This window comes from Pan troglodytes, chromosome 13 (genome assembly GCF_028858775.2).
Source record: "Pan troglodytes isolate AG18354 chromosome 13, NHGRI_mPanTro3-v2.0_pri, whole genome shotgun sequence".
Taxonomy (NCBI): Eukaryota; Metazoa; Chordata; class Mammalia; order Primates; family Hominidae; genus Pan; species Pan troglodytes.
The window spans coordinates 42,885,099-42,905,677 of record NC_072411.2 but is presented as its reverse complement, the minus strand read 5'-3'; the positions used below and the strand labels follow the sequence as shown (position 1 = coordinate 42,905,677).

At 34.9% G+C, this 20,579-nt stretch overlaps 1 protein-coding gene across 1 annotated transcript in view; it reads left to right on the top strand.

The window, feature by feature from the left end:
- The window catches only part of LRP1B (LDL receptor related protein 1B), a 1,946,873-nt gene that overhangs the window by 1,326,031 nt on the left and 600,263 nt on the right, over window positions 1–20,579 (top strand). The window contains exons 31-34 of the mRNA XM_063790432.1: window positions 3,503–3,634; window positions 4,961–5,188; window positions 14,143–14,317; window positions 15,152–15,246. Of these exons, the coding sequence (XP_063646502.1) occupies window positions 3,503–3,634; window positions 4,961–5,188; window positions 14,143–14,317; window positions 15,152–15,246 (630 nt within the window). The remainder of the gene's footprint in view (window positions 1–3,502; window positions 3,635–4,960; window positions 5,189–14,142; window positions 14,318–15,151; window positions 15,247–20,579) is intronic.

Genomic DNA, 20,579 nt, shown 5'->3' with positions numbered 1-20,579 from the left:
AGCGCAACAATCCATGCAGGAAATGGAGAAAACCTAAATTGAGCCAGTGACCATAGAATTGAAGAGAGTTGAGTACCAGGTTAGTGTATAGAACCTTAAGCACCTTGGGGTAAGAACTCATCCACTATTGTATCTCAGCTTTTTTTCCACAGTGTTTTAAACAACTAGATGCTTCATAATGTTTTATTCAATGCATAAATAAAAGGTGGGGGTTATTACAGGTATATCTCTAAGGTTCTATATTTCATCAGTTTGAGTTTAGACAGTATGAGCTATCGGTGAACCCAGTCTGCCCAGCTGTATTTATGTTTCATCTGTTAAGATTTATTATAGCACTCCATTGATCAATGGCTTTCCCATCTTTTGAATACAAATACATGGAATAGGCTTGGCTTTGGTAGAAGTTTATAGCCTCTGTAATCATACTGGATTTTACAGTAGTATCTCTTATAAAATAGCTACTTACTATCTAATTATAATAGGTACATATTATAAGGCTTTGTGGGCCATGTGGTTTTTATTGAAGCTGTTCAGTTCTACTGTTGCAGTATGATAACAGCCATGGCTAATATGTAAACCAATGCACGTGGTTATGTTTCAATAAAACTTTGTTTACAAAAACAGTCAGTGGACCAGATTTGTCTCATGGATTAGTGTCTGCTAATCCCTGCTTTCTATAAAAATGTGAGTATTATGAACAGTATTTTTAAATTTGGTAATTGGAATAGAATAGGTAGCTGTGTTCAAGCACTTGTTTGGAAAGAAACTTTGAAATAATATTGTTAAATCCTTGAAAGTGAGAAGAGATGAAAATGAAAAGTAAGAATTCTTTGTGGATTTTTCAGTCTATGAAGCACAAAATATTGTGAATTATACATTACAGTGTTATCATTAATAAGATATTGGGCTACGAAGTCAATGCAATTTTTAATTTTAGTATGTACATAGAAACTTAATATCTCTGCTTTCAGAAATATATATTTTTTCATAATTGTAGGGTGTTAAGGGTTGGTATGATTCTGGCCTAAAAATAATGATGTTCAAAGTGAAATTCAAGTACCTACCATTAGACTGTTATGGATTATGCTTTTAATTTTCCTGAGAAATAGCATTTCCTATGCTAGTGTTTTTGAACAAACTTTTTTTTCCTTCTTGTTTTCCCTTTTACTCCTCTCTTTTTTCTTTTCTCCTTCATTTTCTTCTTCTTTTTTTTTTATTCAGATATGGGGGAATTTGAGTTTTCTCTTTCTATCTACCTGACTAGGTAAACTTGACTTGATATATGACACTTAACACTGCCTCTTACTCACTCCTCCTCCTGTCCTGCAACACCTTTCTGCCTTCCCTTCCCACCTACTTTCTTGCTTCTCTAACTTGCAATTCCTTAGGGACTTCAATTATTATAACAGACAAAATCAAAAGATAACAAAGAACAAAATAAGAACTACTTACTCTGTGTGACAAAAGAAGTGCCCTGGAAAGGAATCTCTGGAACAAAAGCTTCTACTCTTTTCTATTATCTTTTGTTCTTAATTTTCTTAGGAGAATGAGTTTTTTGTGAGTCTCTTATTCTCCTTTATTTATTTATTTATTGTTTTTAACAAATACAAAGACACTATTACTTTTATCATCTTGATTTAAGGAATGTTAAAAATTGCCAAAAGCTGCATTGAATATTTATCAAATTCAGTTCATTTCTCATATTCTCTACCCTTTTATTATCTCTTTGATTTTTATCCTTTGTGTTTTAAAACACCACAGGACTGCTGTTTACTTCTGTAAGAGGGAGGAAATACCTTTTCTCTACCCATCTCAGGTTCATGGCTGAGGTCTGTAACGAAAGACAGATTAACCAAAAAAGTACACAAACTTAATACAAGTATTATATGACATAGGAGCCTTCTGAGGAAATAAAGACCTGAAGAAATGGTTAAAATCTGGGTAGTTTTATGCTAGGAGGTATGATCTAATGGTAATAAACTGGGGAAACTTAGCAAGGCCTGTTGTTCAGATTCTTTTCTGTGTCCCTGTGTCTTCAAAGACAAGGATATTCCTTTCCTCAGGGCTTAGGAAGGGCACCTCTACATGAGAGTTTGTGACCTGCTTCAGGGGAGGTCAGAAAATCCTTTCTAGCTTTCATGACCTGTTTCAGGAAAGAGGGGTGGAGGGAAGGTCACAGAGACCTTCCTGCTTCTGTCATTTTCTAATGGGCAAAGGTGGCATATTTTGGGCATGTCTCAACCCTATCACTACTTCGAGCAAGGGGACATGGTTGGAAGATACCACTCATGAGTTGAAAGCTAACATTTTCTTGATGGGGCTACAAGAATAACGCTTTTTTGCCTTCAATTTAGTAGCCTAGTTCTAATGACTTTTTTCTACTAGGTAGGCTCTATAAAAATAAGATTAAAGATACTAGATAAATTAAAATCTTATCCAAAAGACATGATGACAGAACAAGGAACATAAAATTCAAAATGTCTCAAGACATTCAGCGCTGTCACAGAGTGACATTGAGCTACAAAATTTAATATTCTGTCCTCAATTTGAAAAATCATAAGTTATTTATACAAGGGAATTGAGTAAGTATGTACATGTGGAGCAATCCTTAGCCATGGAATTAGTTAATACAGAAAAAGTAACAAAGAAGTAGATGACTTAATCATGAAGGCAGACAGACATTTCTTCACATAGGCCTCATTTGAAGAAGAGCATGTGTTTGAAGGAAAGGTATATATGTAACAGTAGTTTCCTAGGGAAGCCTCTAAAAGTGGTGTGCCAAGGCAAGAAGGGAAACTTCATGGTTGGTTAGGAAAATAACAACATCTATTGCAACTTCCAATGTCTGGGTTATAGTCTATCTTAGTTTATTTTATATTAAATTCACTAGTTATTCCTGGTTGCTCCTCAAACTAACTCCTTAAAAAGTCTTGACTTCTTTTTTTGTTTGTTTCTTTTTGAGATGGAGTCTCACTCTGTCACCCAGGTTGGAGTGCGGTGGCGCAGTCTTGGCTAACTGCAACCTCCGCCTCCCGGGTTCAAGTGATTCTCCTGCCTCAGCCTCCTGACTAGCTGGGACTAGAGGTGTGTGTCACCACGCTCGGCAAATTTTTTGTATTTTTAGTAGAGATGGGGTTTCGTGGTGTTAGCCAGGATGGTCCCAATCTCCTGACCTCGTGATCTGCCTGCCTTGGCCTCCCAAAGTGCTGGGATGACAGGCGTGAGCAACCACATCCGGCCACTACCTCTAAGCAATAGGATGCATGCCATTTGTCTAAGAGAGAATTGATGGAGTTTTCTTAGTTATCTTTGAAATTATGTTTTTTTATTAATGTAATTGCTGTGTATGATAGTCTATTATTGTCATATTAATCACCCTACTAATGGGTTCTATGTAGGAAACTTTACTTTGAATCATTAGGTGAATAACCCCTGTCAACCCCTGAGGTTCCCTAATACATTCTTCCTTCTTCACTGTTCATATTTCACTGTGTAATTACAGCTCCCAATCCTTGTGCAGCTAATGATGGCAAAGGCCCCTGCTCTCACATGTGTCTAATCAATCACAATAGGAGTGCTGCCTGTGCATGTCCCCACTTGATGAAGCTTTCTTCAGACAAGAAGACCTGCTATGGTAAATTTCTTACAGTTCTAATCGAAAATAAAAACAAAATTGAATTCTCTCAAATTATATTAGCATTCAGATTTTACTCATATTAAAGCAGAGGAAGTTTTTTTTTCTGTTTTCAAAAATATTTTAGGTGGTGGTGCTATTTCCATCCACTATTGATGATTCATCTGCTCTGGGGAAGACTGACAAATTCTTTAAATATGTGATATGTTGTACTTTGTTATTTGTTACCTTATTCATTTTTTTTTCCTGCTACTTTCTTATTTGGTACGTTAGCAGAGTTTATCTCTGCAAAACAGGAAGATTTTTAAGTGAAAGTGCATTATCAGAAAATGATGATGTAGGTAACCTGCATAACAAAGACACGCTTAACAGCTTTAATCTGCTCTTCTAAAGTCACTCTAGCATCATTTGGTACAGGATTATCAACTTGAAAGGGGGAAAAGTGAAGTAAAATATATAACTTGGAAAGATTTGTAAAAAAAAAACTCCACACATTTAAACAATGCATTTGAACTAAAAAAGATAAATTTTGTGAATAAAATTTTTTGCTTTCTATTAATAATTTTATTTATTTGCAAAATATTACTTAATTTTAAGGGCAGAAAAAAGTACTCACCAAAATTTAAAAGTCAGGAGTTTAGGTACATGTAGCTTTAATTTACACCATAATATAACATATCTCAACACCAATAACCTGAAAGACAACAACAACAAAATAGAATATCTGTAACTACTATTTCTATTGGCTCTGATATTTTACAAATGTAGTGCAAGGAAGTAAAAGTGATATAACGCCTCACAATGTTAGTTACTACAAATTTACAAAAAATTACACTAAAAGCACGCTTTAAATCATTTGAACCCTAATTTTTATAGGAAAAATATATACAAGATTTCTAATAGCATGTTTAATTTTATCTTATTCAAAGACAGTATAGAAAAAAGTTCTTAGATTCCCTCAAAATCTTGTAATGCAATACAATATTGTAGTAATTACGTACAAAGTACAAATATGGTATCTGACACTCGTAGTTTATGTAGTTTAGCAACTTCGAAATTCTAAGGTCACTGAGAATTGATTACTGAGAATGTTTGGGTGTTTCTAGCTAAAGAAAAATGATGATGTAAGGCTTCTAACTCATTTCATATTTGTTTCTATTAAATACCTTAATTTAAAATAGATAAATTGTTACTGCATTGTTTCCATCAAATATTGATTGTGATTTTTGGGAGTTAACATGTATTAAATCAAGTAATATTTTAGAATTTCTAGACTTTCAAGCTTGCCAACTTCATAAGAGAAAAAAATTTCTATTTCTTTTTTAGAAATGAAAAAATTTCTTCTTTATGCAAGACGTTCTGAAATCAGGGGAGTGGATATTGACAATCCATACTTTAACTTCATCACGGCATTTACAGTCCCTGATATTGATGACGTTACTGTGATAGACTTCGATGCATCTGAGGAACGTTTATATTGGACAGATATTAAAACACAAACTATTAAACGAGCTTTTATTAATGGAACTGGGTTAGAAACTGTTATTTCAAGAGGTAAAAGATTCGTACATGTTACAACTTTAAAAGTGTTTGTTATTCAATTTGTAATAATCACAAATCTTTTATATTCTTTCTCTTTTATTCAACTTTATGCTGTTAATTGAAAGTTAGAATTGATTAGAGATTTAATAATATGCTACATCCTTACTATTGTAGAATGGTATAATTAAATTGCACAGAGCAGACTGATAATTAGAAATTTACATTCATGTGAAGAAAAACTTCAGGACAGATCACCTTAAAATTTAGATTTCTCGGCTGGGCACGGTGGCTCACAGCAGTAATCCCGGCACTTTGGGAGGCCGAGGCGGGTGGATCACTTGAGGTCAGGAGTTCGAGACCAGCCTGAACCAACATGGTGAAACCCTGTCTCTACTAAAAATACAAAGTTAGCCAAACGTGGTGGTGCACACATGTAATCCCAGCTACTTGGGAGACTGAGGCAGGAAAATCACTTGAACCCGGCAGGCGGAGGTTGCAGTGAACCAAGATCATGTCATTGCACTCCAGCATGGGCAAGAAGAGCAAAACTCCATCTCTCCAAAAAAATAAAAATTAAAAAAAATTTACATGTCTAAATAAATAGACTTAAAGTGTCTTTTTTTCTGATGGAGGAATAGTTACATTTGCATAGAGAAAATATAGGATATTAGGAAGGACTGGCTTCCCTGTTTTTTTTTTTTGTTTTTTGTTTTTTGTTTTTTGTGTTTTTTTGAGACAGAGTCTCACTCTGTCACCCAGGCTGCAGTGCAGTGGCACGATCTCGGCTCACTGCAACCTCCATCTACCAGGTTCAAGCAATTCTCTGCCTCAGCCTCTCGAGTAGCTGGGATTACAGGCACCCACCACCACACCTGGCTATTTTTTTTTTCTTTGTATTTTTAGTAGATACAGGGTTTCAGCATCTTGGCCAGGCTAGTCTTGAACTCCTGACCTCGCAATCCACCCGCCTTGGCCTCCCAAAGTGCTGGGATTACAGGTGTGAGCCACCATGCCCGGCCTCCCTCCCCTACTTAAGCTTATAAACAACTTCCCTTTGCACATATTTTTATCGACCTAGACTAACATATAAAACAGGAAAACTGTTCCTATTTCCTGACCCAGCAGGTTGAATTATAGGTTCTAAGAGAATGCTGTTCAACTAACCATCACAAAAATAGGAGTAACTTGTCCCAACACAGAGAACATATATGAAGTTAGTCATACATGTACATGTCATGGTGGAGTTCTAAATTTTTAGCACTGAATTATCCTAATATTTGCTTAAAGTTTGGCATATTGTGATTTCAGGGTCAGTTATTATTTTATTGAATGTGTCTTTATTGAGCACTTACTATTTGCCATGACTGAATATCCAAAGACGCAGTTTCTCTTCAACCTAAATTTGGTAGAAGGATTTGGAGGGGAATGGAGAAAAGAGTAATCAGTAATCCATATAGATGCATCAAACACCTATGCTTTCAAGTCTATTGAAAATTTAAAGTCAGACATATTTGAGCAATGGTAAATGTCATAATGAAGGCAATAGGAAGTGCAGATTTTATTCACTATCCTTTTCAATACTAGAAGGCTAGCTTGAGTATCATTAATAGATCTGAGAGTATTTGACCACTGAAATACAGTTGTATTTAAGCTAGCTCTTTTCTGATCTCAGGTTAGCACTGTTTAAAAAAAAATTATTGAATGGTTTGGCTATAAGCTTGTTCAAATATTTATTTCGAACTTGCTGAAAAACAAGAATTTTTATAAAAAAGCAAATGCAAAGATTTCCTCTTTGTTCAGAATTTTTTACAAGGGCAGGGGCAAATGTGGTTGGATAAGCATTGTTAGACTGGATTAAAAAGAACAACAATGACTGATGAATGTCATTAAATTCCTTGAAAGACCAAGTAAAGGACATTAGGTGTCTCCGAAGATTGACAATCAGTTAGGTGGTCTTCCCTCAAGAAATTCACCAAAGTCTGACAGAAAAATGTTCAAGTACTTTATTAGAAATATTTAATATTATCCAAAAGGCTCTGTGAATTATAAAGAGCAAAGGATGTTATATCTTAAAAAAAATAGGAGACAATTTTCTGTCTTTAATTATGAACTGGTATCTAGCAGTAATTTGGTGAGTTTATCTTTGAGAAAATCATCAAGACTTACTTCTATTTAGCAGACTCTATTCACAATAATCAACCAAAATTTGAGCAAAAATGTTTTCTCACTAATAATTAATACATATACTCATTAGGAGCAATAATTACAGATTCAGTCATTTTGAAAAATATTGGAACATTTTCTTTTCTTTTTTTTTTTTTTTTTTAGATGGAGTCTCACTCTGTCCCAGGCTGGAGTGCAGTGGTGCTATCTTGGCTTACTGCAAACTCTGCCTCCAGGGTTCAAGCTATTCTCCTACCTCAGCCTCCTGAGTAGCTGGGATTATAGGTGCACACCACCATGCCTGGCTAATTTTTGTGTTTTTAGTAGAGATGGGGTTTCACCACATTGGCCAGGCTGGTCTCAAACTGCTGACGCATGATCCACCCACCTCTGTCTCCCAAAGTGCTGGGATTACAGGTGTGAACCACCGCGCCTGGCCTGAACATTTTCTATATAGTAAGAAACTTAAGGAGAGCCAAGACAGACTGAATGGTATGGAGCACAGAATGAGAGGGATGTATCTGTACAAGCTGAAAGATCTAACGAAATAGACGCCAAATTATGTCAACCTTTATAAGATAAGTTTTTAATGTTTATGTTAATTCTGAAAATAATGGGAATTAAGGAAGTGCTTCAGGGAGGGTATGACAACATGAAGAGCTTTGCCTTTGGAAGAGGCCACTTTAGCTACTGTGTTTAGTAGAGAGTTCTATGGGTTGGGAGTAGATGAGCAGTGAACTCTGAGAGACAGATTAGTTGGCTGTTACAGTGGCTCTAGTAAGAGATATCAGAAGCCTGGACTAGGCTGGGGAAAACACAGATGGAGGAACATGCAGAAATTATAGAGATATCAAAGAGTAAGAACATAAAGGAACTTAACAATCAATTGGACATAAAGTTTGAGTAATAGGCATTGTCAAGGATGATTCCATTTCTGACTTACTCCACAGGCTGAATAATGTTGCCTTTCAATTTTTTCCAGAATGAAACTTTGTTAAAGATGGATATATCTTTCCATTAGCAGAAAAACTTGAGATAAACTTTTGACAGTTTAGCATCTGAACTCATCAAAGGATCTCAAATTCCACCAGTAATTGTACTTTGTTTTATCCTTTCATCTTTTAGAAATTCCATGAATGACTCTGTGGAAACCTTTCTCTTACTTCTTGCACTGTGGGTCTCTGTATTTTCTCACTTAGCTCTCTTCTCTCTATTGGGCTTTTTCTTGAGAGACTTTATTTTCTTACCTTCCTTAGTCTAAATATAATGTGGGGTCAGCTTCAAAAATTGGGCCCCAAATAAATTCACTGTGCCTATCATCTCCCATTATTTTCTTCTCAAGTGGGCCATTTTCTTTCTTTCTTTCTTTCTTTTTTTTTTTTAGAGGTAGTTTTGCTCTTATTTCCCAGGCTGGAGTGTAGTGGCACGATCTGGGCTCACTGAAAACTCCTCCTCCTGGGTTCAAATGATTTCCTTCCTCAGCCTCCCGAGTAGCTGGGATTACAGGCACCCGCCACCATGCCCAGCTAATTTTCTGAGACAAACACTAGCTCCTTGGTTCAGGCTTTCATGAAGGGAGGTAGAAATAGTTTGCCAGCCTTTTCATTCTACATGTCCTGAAACACCAAGCTGTTCTTAATGTATATATTGCCAACATGAGCTATTTGCTGTAAGTAGCTTGGAGCAAATAGTTTCAAAATAATTTTCTTCAGTACAAAACTCCAAGTTGAGAGCTATTTTCTATCATTCCTTTGTAGATAGTATCCCACTATCTTTTGACTTCCCCTATTGCTATTGAGAATCTACTTGTTTTTCTAATTGTCATTCTTCTTTTGGTGATATCTCTTTGCTCTCTAGCTACTTGTAACATCTTTGCTTTTTCCTCATTATAATATCTATATTTTGCTACCTAGAGTTGTATCTTCCATGGGGCCCTGTCTTTCATCAATCCAGGGGAAAGAAATCCTCAAAATCCTCTGTTTTCTCTAACTCAGTCTTTGTACTCTATAATTTGTAAACTCTAATTTATGTGTTGGACTTTAATAAATTTGTTGGACTATTCATTCTGCCTTCCAACTCGCTTAATTTCTTTGTTTCTCTGTGCTAACTCTGTTAACTTCTTTCAATTTGTTTTGTAGTTCACTAGTTGAACTGTGCCTAAACTGCTATTTTACACATTCAAAAATTAGTTTTTTATATTATATTTTTTAATATCACAAGATATTTTTGGTTCTCATGCTTCCAAAAGAATCTTTTAAAAGGAATCATTGTGCTTATTATTATTCAAAGCATCATTTATTCCATTAAGATATTCCACCTTGTCTTTATCCTACATATAATAATTTATGAATATGTAGATTTTGGAGGATTGGACCTTTTGTTTTTTTTTCTTTTAACTGTTCTCTTATATCTCATTTCTTTGTGTGTGTGTTTTAATATTTTTTGTTCTGTTACGAGGATGAACTTAATGGGAAGTGTGAGTCTTGGGTTGAATAAATTTTTTCTTTTACAGAAGACTTGAATTTTTTATTGATGGAGAGAAAAGTAGACACTATAAACCAGGAATCAGTTTAATTTTATTTTTCCCTTTCTTTGGTTTTGCAGTTATGACAAATAGTAGGTTCTCAATGAAGACTCATTCAATAAAATAATAGCTGACCCAGAAATCACCAGTGGATTTCTTATGGCTACTAATCTTTACTAGCACAGTGGATTTCTTATATATAAGCTACTAGTTTCTAGTAGCACAGTAGAGACCTGTTCTTAGGAATTCAGGTGTTTGTGTGTTTTTGTTTGTTTGTTTGTTTTTTGCCAGTGAAAGGACAGAAAAAAAAAGTTTTGTTTTTATTTTTTAATTGTTCTCCTTTATAAGCAGGTATCTTTTTTCTCTCACTCATCTTTCACTAGGGTGTGTCTATACCCAGAAGATCACTCTTACTTAGCTCACCCATTCTTTGTAAGTTTAAGGATTGAACCCTTTTACACTGAGCAATTCATACTCCATGAAGCTCTCAATTCTCAGCACAAGTATTTGTCTCTGTAATTGCACCCACTTCTATAATCCCATTTTGTCTTCCTTGATAGTTTTAGCTAATGTGTGAGTGTGTGTTAGCATGTTGAGTTTTTCCTGTCTGTCTTATGATCTTGACAATGCATTTGAAAATTACAATTTTTCATGCATCAGTTTTGTGGCAATAAAGGACTTTTCAGATTATACTTTATGATTAGTCTTAGTTCAAGAAATGAGAGACCCCAGAACTGGAAAATTAAACTTCCTGAGAAACTTACTCAGAGATCTTGTTCTGATTTACTTAAAAACAAAAGTTAAAACCTAGAATTTATTATTTAAATATTTTATCAAAAAGAGAAAAATATTATTAAATATATAACGATTTTTATTCCACCCCCCCCCCATATGCTTATGATGAGTTTACCAGAGCACTCTGCAACAACCAGATGTGGGAATTAGTGATTGGTAGTCAAAAAGAAGAGTATTCTTTTAGACATAAAGATGATAATTAGAAAGTTCAATCTGGTGGGAGAAAAATGTTAAGCATAAAAAATTAGAATTAGGCTGGGCGCCTAATTAGGCTCATGCCTGTAATCCCAGCACTTTGGGAGGCCGAGGTGGGTGGATCACCTGAGGTCAGGACTTTGAGACAAGCCTGATCAACATGGAGAAACCCAACCTCTACTAAAAATACAAAAAAATTAGCTGGGCATGGTGGCGCATGCCTGTAATCCCAGCTACTCGGGAGGCTGAGGCAGGAGAATTGCTTGAACTCAGGAGGCAGAGGTTGTGGTGAGGCGAGATCTTGCCATTGCACTCCAGCCTGGGCAACAAGAGTGAAACTCCATCTCAAAAAAAAAAGTTAGAATTAAGATTGCTTGAGTACGTATTTAAATACGTACTCCTCAACATAGACATATTTGACTTATTTTAGCAAAGTTCACATACTCTTAAAATTTTAGATTGTATAGTTCATGAATTCATTAATTCATTAAAAATATTTACGTTGAAGGCAATGTTGTATACAACTGGGGAGAGGGGCCAAAAAGACATATTAGCAAGGAGCCTGCCCTCAAAACACATATGTAAAAGTAGTTATATATCAGCAAAGTAATGACTACATTAGGTAAAAAGAGATTGACCAGGTACAGTTCTATTGAGTTAGGCAGGTGGAGAAACTCTTTCCAGCTGGGATACACAAGAGACATGATTAGGTTTTTGTGGTTGAAGGGATGATGTTGTTGATCAGCTAGCCTATTATGAATAAAATTCAGGCAAGTGGAGATGGGGGTAGGTTATGAAATCTAAATAGTTTCCCTCTAGTGTGGAAAGATCAGGTAATATCTGGAAATCTGAAAACATATTAATATGGTTAAAGTGTAAAGTATTTGGTTAAAAATAGTGAGAAATAAGACTGGGAAAGAACTGTAGCTATAGTCACACTATATGGAAAAGCAGGCTAAGAAATTTAGACATCACATTCTGGGTGGCTAGAAGCTGTTGAATACCTTGGGGCAAGTGAAGGTCATGATTCAAAGCTCTGTAGTCAGAAAAATAACCTGGCAGCAAATAAATCAATTGCTTAGAAGAGGAAATGCTGGATACTATTGTAATATTAAAGCTGGAAAGAGATTTGAGAGAGCATGAACTATAGAATTGACAAAGACTAAATAGATATTAATAGCTTTCATTTGGCTATGCTTTACAATTTAGGAGTGGAATATATTCTCCAGGCCATATTATTAAGAGTCTATCAGAAATGAATAAAAGGATTTCAAGCAGCAGAGACAATGCTTACCCCTCACCCCCCCCCCACCAAAAAAAAAAAAAAAAACTTTGGAGAACATGTATTTTAGGGTAAAGAGAAACTTATTATTTTTGCCAATACCAAGAAATCCAAGCTAAAATGCAGAAAGGATTAAGTTCTTAGACTGACAAAATATTCTTCAGCCCTACATCAGGCTGCATAAATACACATTATCTAATGTATTATAATATTCGTAACAATCCTATGTGTTATCTATAGCCCATTTCACAGGTAAGAAAAAAGACTAAAAGACATTTAAGTGACTTGATTAATGACAAAAATAGGCACTCAACCTGAACATCAACCCAAATATTCTTATTACATCAATACAGCCTCTCAGCAACCAATTAACTCCAGAGAATGAAAGAAGGGGAAGAAGGAATAAAGATTCTGAGTGAGGGAAATAAATATGTATAAGACGTGGCAGGTTTAACTTTAAGGAGGTGGTATATTACTTTTGTCTAAAAAAAAAAAGATGAAATTGGTTGAGGATAACTAAAAATAAGAAGAAATGTGAAGTTTAAGATTGAGAAACAAGTTTATATTTGAAATTCACCAACTCACCTGTAAATTAATCACGAAAAGTAATTTGCAGAGTGAGAGGGTTCTTGATTTGAAGAGAACTGGAACCACGAGTAGTATCTTCTAAGGCAACTGTGATTATTAGTTACTTAGAAATACTAAAGGGATTTCTGAGCAGCAAGGTAGGCTCCGTTGAGATTCTGGCATGGAAATGTAAGCTGGAAGCCTACCATTCAAATACTGCACTTTATGGCTGACTCAGAACTGCCAGGCCCCCACATCTTGTTTTGCTGTCTTACATTTTGAACTAGTTGGCATACTTTACAGATCTGGAGTTTCCACTTTCACATTAAAAAATCTAGCTTTCTGGCTTCTTTTGAAAAGAATAAAAAGGGAAGTTATAGCAATTCGACTAGAGGTAGGTAGCAGCTGCTCAGAAGTTTTGATTGGAATCACCAACCTTGAGCAGTAACAGAATCTTGGGCCTCTCCCCAGAACTACTGAATTAGAATCTTTATTTTAACAGTTTCCAGATGTCTTGTAAGTTTGAGAAATAGTAGTCTGGAGAACTCTATAAGTACAGAATGCTAGAAAATACTAAAATTTTTTAAAGTAAAACCAAAATCAAGGTAGAGTAATCAAATGCTATAAATTGGGCACTAAACTGGCCTACTTTATATGTTAATATTTCTTAAAAGATTTTCTGCATCTATCCTTTATAACACTTCAATTTTTTTCTTGAAAAGGTGCAATTTTTAAGTGGAAGTTGCAATGTGCAATTATATTTAAGCCTAAATTCCATAATTGTTTTAAAATATGTCTAATTCAATAATAAATGAATAACAACCAAAATATTTATATTGGCTGTAACAAATCCAAACTTAATTCGATTTCAGAATTTTCTGCAGAATCCACGTTGAAGGGATGTTAAAATAATTTTAGTGGATTTTCTCTTCTCAGTCAATTCCTCTTAATTATCTATTTTGAAAGATATTCAACTCTGGTGATTCTTTTAGGAAAGTTGAATTGTTGTATTTCATTTTAGTAACAAATTGGCACTTAAAACATAAAGTAGCCCATTTGTTGATGGCCCACAAGTACTTTCTCCTAACTAGAAAGATGTGCTATCAACTGGAGAAGCTGTTACTCTAATTTGAATTTTGGTCACCTTGGCTCATAAGACTGCTGCCTGTGTTTGCTCCTAAGTGTTTATTAGTGAATCATTGATGTAATTTCAATGCTAATTGTTGCTTCAGGTTTTCAAATAGCTCAGCAGTAAGACATTAATGATTATTCATGCCTTAAGAAGGGCCGATAAGGGAATGAGATTACAATCTTGTGCGATTGTAGCTAACAAATTAAAGTATAAATTAAATTTTCCCTTAGATAGAAAATAACTCCTTGCAGAGCCAGTACAATGAAAAACTTCATTCACCTTTAAATCTTCTCTTTCCTGTTTTATAGATATTCAGAGTATCAGAGGGCTAGCAGTGGATTGGGTGTCACGTAATTTATACTGGATTAGCTCAGAATTTGATGAAACGCAAATTAATGTGGCAAGGCTAGATGGCTCTTTGAAAACCTCAATTATCCATGGAATCGATAAGCCACAGTGTCTTGCAGCTCACCCAGTCAGGGGGTAAAGTATGATTATTTTTTTTAAAGTTTTTCCAAAATTTCATAGACTTTTGCCCTGATTTTATATAAAAACATTGCTTAATTCAGAGGATATATATATAACAGCCATAAGAGTAAAAAAAAAGTAAATATGGAAACTGTAAAAGAGATTCCTGGTTAGAGTTTTATTATCTGTAGATTATATGTATCCTACACCAACATATATATCTGTGACATATGTAAGATCTCATTAATTTATATTTCTAAGAAGTGACAGTTCTGAATAAAAAGAGATGTAGGAGAAAGTGGTTGCTTTCATTTTGAAAGCCAGTGGTTAAAAATGCATGTACTACATGTTGGTATCATGGTCACTGCTTTGTAGATCAGATTCTTCAATCATTTGGATAGTCACCTTGTACCCTTAAGGCAGCTTGCATAGAGCTGAAAGAGATGTTTTTCTCCCTAGTGCTTTCAACAGCAATGGAAGAAATGAGTTTGTTACCCTCTATGGCATCTGATTTCTTCACAGCCAAGAGGATTCAATCTTGATGAATTACTTAACAAAGAAAATAATTTACTATAGTCTTAGCTAAATATTCAGTCTTGTGTGTAGGAGGAAAAAGGAAGTGAGATATTTTTTCTTCACTAACAGGAAAAAGCAAGAGTAGTGCTTTCTTTTCAGGCAAATATGTAGGTTATTGCTCGCAAATGGCTGGACAATTTTGGAGTTTTCTGAAAAGAATTAATCCTGAGTCAAGAATATATTTTGATGTTTACTTTGTTTTTTAGTGTATATTTCTTCTCAGTGAGTAGGTCTACATCTAATATTTTCAATCCATATGTCTTTTGAATTAAGAAAACTCTACTGGACCGATGGAAACACAATTAACATGGCAAATATGGATGGCAGTAATAGCAAGATTCTGTTTCAGAATCAGAAGGAGCCAGTTGGTAAGTATTTTTTTTAATAGTCACCAAGTTTTCAATGTGACAAACCTGTACTTGTACAATATACCTTTGATCTAGATCCTGAAAGAAAATATTAAAGATTAGTAAAATAAGTAAATTCAGGAACTGACCAATTTCATTGAATCCATTGGGTTTCTGTTAGGTTTATTAGTCAAGGTTCTCTAAAGGGACAGAACTAATAGGATAAATGAACATACAAAGTGGGAGTTATTAGGAGAATTGACTCACAGGATCACAAGGTGAAGTCCCACAATAGGCCATCTGCAAATTGAGGAGCTGCAAACTAGTCCGAGTCCTAAAACCTCAAAAGTAGGAAAGCCGACAGTGCAATCTTCAGTCTGTAGCCAAAGGCCTGAGAGCCCCTTGCAAATCACTGGTGTAAGTCTAAGAGCTAAGAGCTGAAGAACTTGAAGTGTGACGTTCGAGGGCAGGAAGTATCCAGCATGGGATAAAGATGGAGGCCAGAAGACTCACCAAGTCTGCTGTTTCTCTGCCTGTTTTTACGCTAGCAGCTGATTAGATGGTGCCCACCCAGATTGAGGGTGGGTCTGCTTCTCCCAGTCCACTGACTCAAATGTTAATCTCCTTTGGCAGCAGCTTCACAGACACACCCAGGAACAATACTTGGCATCCTGCAATCCAAACAAGTTGTCACTCAATATTAACCATCATATTAGGCAAGGAGGAAACATTCTTTATCTGAATAGGAAGATTAATTTTTTAACATGATAATTTTTGCAATGTATTAAATAATGAAGTTACATTAATTTAATTTAATTAGTAAATCTCTTATTTTCACTGGTGAAATATCTGATACAATGCTACAGTGGCAGTATAACTACTGAGTCTTTTCCTGATCATCATTATCGTGTCATTATTGATAATTACAAGGTTTTGGGTTTTGGTATTTAGTATTTAGTCTTTATTCACTCTGTTCATTTAGTTTCTTATTCTACCTTTGCCAACCATTGCAAATCATCAGCTATAATGTAATGGCACTGACAGGGAACCTTGACTTGTTCCCAAGAAACATCTTTGAAGATATTAAGTATAAAAATTCTCTTAGAATATAATATTTTACCCATATGCATGTAGATGTCTATATTATAATACTGTTTCGAACCTTAATCACTTTTTCCTCATGTTTTCTTTCATACCTTTGAGAAGCAAAAATTGTTACAGGGCCTATTTGTCATTTCAGAATACCTTTTAAAAATTTAGTAAGCCTCAATTTTGATATTATTATCATAAAGATGCAAATGATGGGATATACAATAGAAAATTCATTATTTTGTTTCAATTGAATACTATATATTTTTTGAATCTGGGAAAAGAATCAATATATCATGAAGCTTGTCGATTTTTTCTTAGTTTTAGAAATTTAGGGCTACTTGAAGTAGCACATTTTTCATAGTGATGATTCAATAAAGGTGTAGTATCACTAAGATTTGCAATAAATAATTCTTTTCGTGTGGTCTATAGAATAAACCTCTCATATAAAATGATACTGTTAACAGCTGTTTTCTTTAGACAGTTTGTTCTAAGATTTTTACATAATTGAAAGTCAGGGTTGTATTAGAAATTAAAGGCAAATTGAAACGCTAATACTTCTATGTGGAAAATGATAGAACAAAAGAAACAAGGGGTTCTACAAGATTAGGACCCATACAAAGGGCTTAATTTGATCTAAGGCAATTCAGTTGGTACTTATCTGGAATTGTTCAGAATATGTAATATTGAAAAATGAGTATGATAGAAATAGCATAAGCAAATCAAGTCCTTACATTGTAATTTGGCAATCATAGTTTATACCAAAATGTTAATTTATATGCTTATTTCCATAATGGTGAAAACCTTATCTTTTCTAATACTAAATATCCAGTTTCCTATTCAGAATTTTTTTAATAAAAGGCCTAACAGCTTATAATAAAAAAAAAAGTTTATAAGAGAGGTACTCATGTTACCTATTCACAATTTATAGCTGGCCCCTCAGATGTTGTTCACCAAGTGATATATATTTTTTTAATTATACTTTAAGTTTTCGGGTACATGTGCACAACGTGCAGGTTAGTTACATGTGTATACACGTGCCATGTTGGTGTGCTGCACCCAGTGACTCATCATTTAGCATTAGGTATATCTCCAAATGTTATCCCTCCCCCCTCCCCCCACCCCACAGCAGTCCCCGGTGGTGTGTGATGTTCCCCTTCCTGTGTCCATGTGTTCTCATTGTTCAATTCCCACCTATGAGTGAGAATATGCGGTGTTTGGTTTTTTGTCCTTGGTGATAGTTTGCTGAGAATGATGGTTTCCAGCTTCATCCATGTCCCTACAAAGGTCATGAACTCACCAAGTGATATTTTTAACTGCATAAGGATGATGATTGAACATTCAATAATACATATGTCTACTTTATGTCAGTAATTATATTTGAAAATTTTTAAAAAATAGATTTTCAAAATGACACTTTTTAAAAGTTTTAATTTGTACAAGACATACTATTTTAGCATAACTGACTATACCTTAAATCAGCATTGAATATGGCTGTGAGTCAAACATTCATTTATTCAATAAATAGATTTTTATTGAGTATCGGATTTTGCACTAGGCCTGTTGATAAAAATTTGACACTGTCCTTTTCCTTAAGGGGCACAGGAACCTAAATTATTTTAGACTCCATTAAATAAATTTTACTCAGTGCCCTTGAGCAAGTTACTGTTAGCTTGGTGTCCTTGGTTTCCTTACTCATATAATCAAGACAAAATCTCTTTTTTTATAAAGATCTCATGAGAACTGAATGAGAAAAATTTATGAGGCAAGACATCTGGCCCTTAATAATAGAAACTGTCAGTAATAGTGGTAGTATGTACATTAGGTCCAATAGACTGGAATTCAAATCATATGATTGTAGTATTAAGACTCTAAGTGAGTTTAGTGAAAATAAACAGAATAGATTCCGTAGAAATGTAGTAGAGGAAATATATGTAACCAAGTGGGCCTCTGAAATGACCAAGTGTTTATACAAATGTGGGGATTTAACTCTGTACTGCTTTGCTGCTCATGCTAAGGGGCAAACAAGTTTAAGATTAAGCACCTTCCAGTAACTTTCCACTTTAGCTTGCAATTCCTGTTAAGCAGGTGCCAAGATTGATAGTCTCCCCAATGCTTAATGAAAAGCTGTGTTGTCCATATATAAATGCAATACTATTTTTTAAAATACTTCCAAAATATGGATGCTCCTCAGCAATTCCCCAGCTTGCTATATACTGTCACATCTCTGTCTGCCCCAGAAATCCTTATTTTAGACACCCACAGGAAGAAAGTGAGCAGATGAAGTCTCCCCTGCCTCTATTCTCTCCCATCTCCCTACCATGAGCAATGTTCGTAGATCACTAACATCTCCTTTGGTAGCATTCACCATGTGGATTTGCCAATCCAAATTAAGTGAATTAAATTGTTCAAAGTCTAAGTACAAGAAAAAAAAGAAAATTCAGAAATCCAGAAATTAGGGACAATGTATAGCAATTTTCACATACACATAAAACATTCTTTTTGTCGTGTTTCAGGGATAACATGGTTGGGAAAAAAATGTTATTTGAGGAACCAAACAAATCTGAGTATGAATCACTGCTTTGATGCTTATTAACTCTGTGACTTTAAACAAGTCTCTTACCTTTTCTAAGGTGCAGTTGCATAACTGTACAATGGAGATAATAGTATATAACTTTTGTGGTTATTTTTAGAATTAAAGGCCCATATGCAATATCTCATGTTCTAGCAATTCCATACTTATATACTCTAAAGAGTTCCTATATATGTGTTCAAGAAAGTACATTAAATCATAATATTAAAAAAATTTAAAAGAGCCTATATCTTCATTAAAAGAGGAATGAGTAAATAAATGCAACATTTTCATTGCTAAAGTATGATATGTACATACAGATGTGTGTGTGTCTATTTACATACGTATATATGTAGGGAAGTCCAAACTTTCCCTTTGGAGGTTTGAGTCTAAGTCTGCTCAAGTAAATTAACAATAGGCAGATTAACAGGACAAAAAAGATATTCAACTATATTAATGTGCACATGGACGCAGGAGTCCTGCAAATATAAAACTCTAAAAATAGGCATGTGGCCAGGTGCAGTGGTTCATGCCTGTAATCCCAGCATTTTGGGAGGCTGAGGCAGGTGGATCACCTGGGGTCAGGAGTTTGAGACCAGCCTTGCCAACATGGTGAAAACCCGTCTCTACCGAAAATACAAAAAATTAGCCAGGCGTGGTGGCGAGCGCCTGTAATCCCAGTTACTTGGGAGGCTGAGGCAGGAGAATCATTTGAACCTGGGAGGCGGAGGTTGCAGTAAGCCAAAGTCGTGCCATTGCACTCCAGCCTGTGCAACAAGAGCGAAACTTCATCTCAAAATAAATAAATAAATAAAAATAAAATAAAAAGAGCAATGTGACTGAAGTTTTTATACTATATAGAAAGGAATAGTGACTTGGAGCCTGGCGACAGGTTATGGGAGGGAAAGGGGAGAAAAGACGTGGCAAGTGAAGGTTGTCTTTATGCAGGTGAAGCCTCACAGGTGGCAGCCCTCAAAAAGAATAGATGGGAGCCTGTGGTAAAAGTTTCTCTGTCATATCTGTAATAATGTCAGACGTTTAGTTTCCTTTTCCTGTGAGTTAAGTTTTTCCTATCTCCAGATAATGCAGATAAGAAGGCCTCAGATGAAGCTCTTACGTCTGCGTTTTACTTCACTAACGTAGATTTTCTCAACAGATGCAAGTCTTCCCTACTAAGGAGAGCTTTTCAGAACTATTCCTGTGTCTGCCGCCCCTCTGAGTAGTCATCTCAAAATAGACCAAAGAAGTATATTTTGGGGTGGCATATTTTCATTTCCTTCACATACATTTCAAAATCATTGAGAAAAGTTATTAGCAGAATGTTACTTACATACTTATAGTATGATACCATTTGTATAATTTCAAAATGAAACACAAAATATTAATATACATTGCTCCCAGATATGCTTATTTAAAAACTATAGAAAAAAGTGAACTGGAAATTTACACACGAATTTTATAATAGCATTTGATTTAGGGAAGAGTCAATAATAACATCTGAAAGAGAACTTTCTTCTTTATCAAAGGTAATTTTAACAGTATGAGTTAAATTTAGTTTATATTTAATAAAAGTATTCAAATTAAGTATAATGAAATGTTAGTAGTTTCAATTCTGGATGGTGAACTCATGAGTTTATTTTCATCTTCTTTCCTCTGTTGGTTCTGGCTCCTCCAAGTGTTACCAAAACGACCC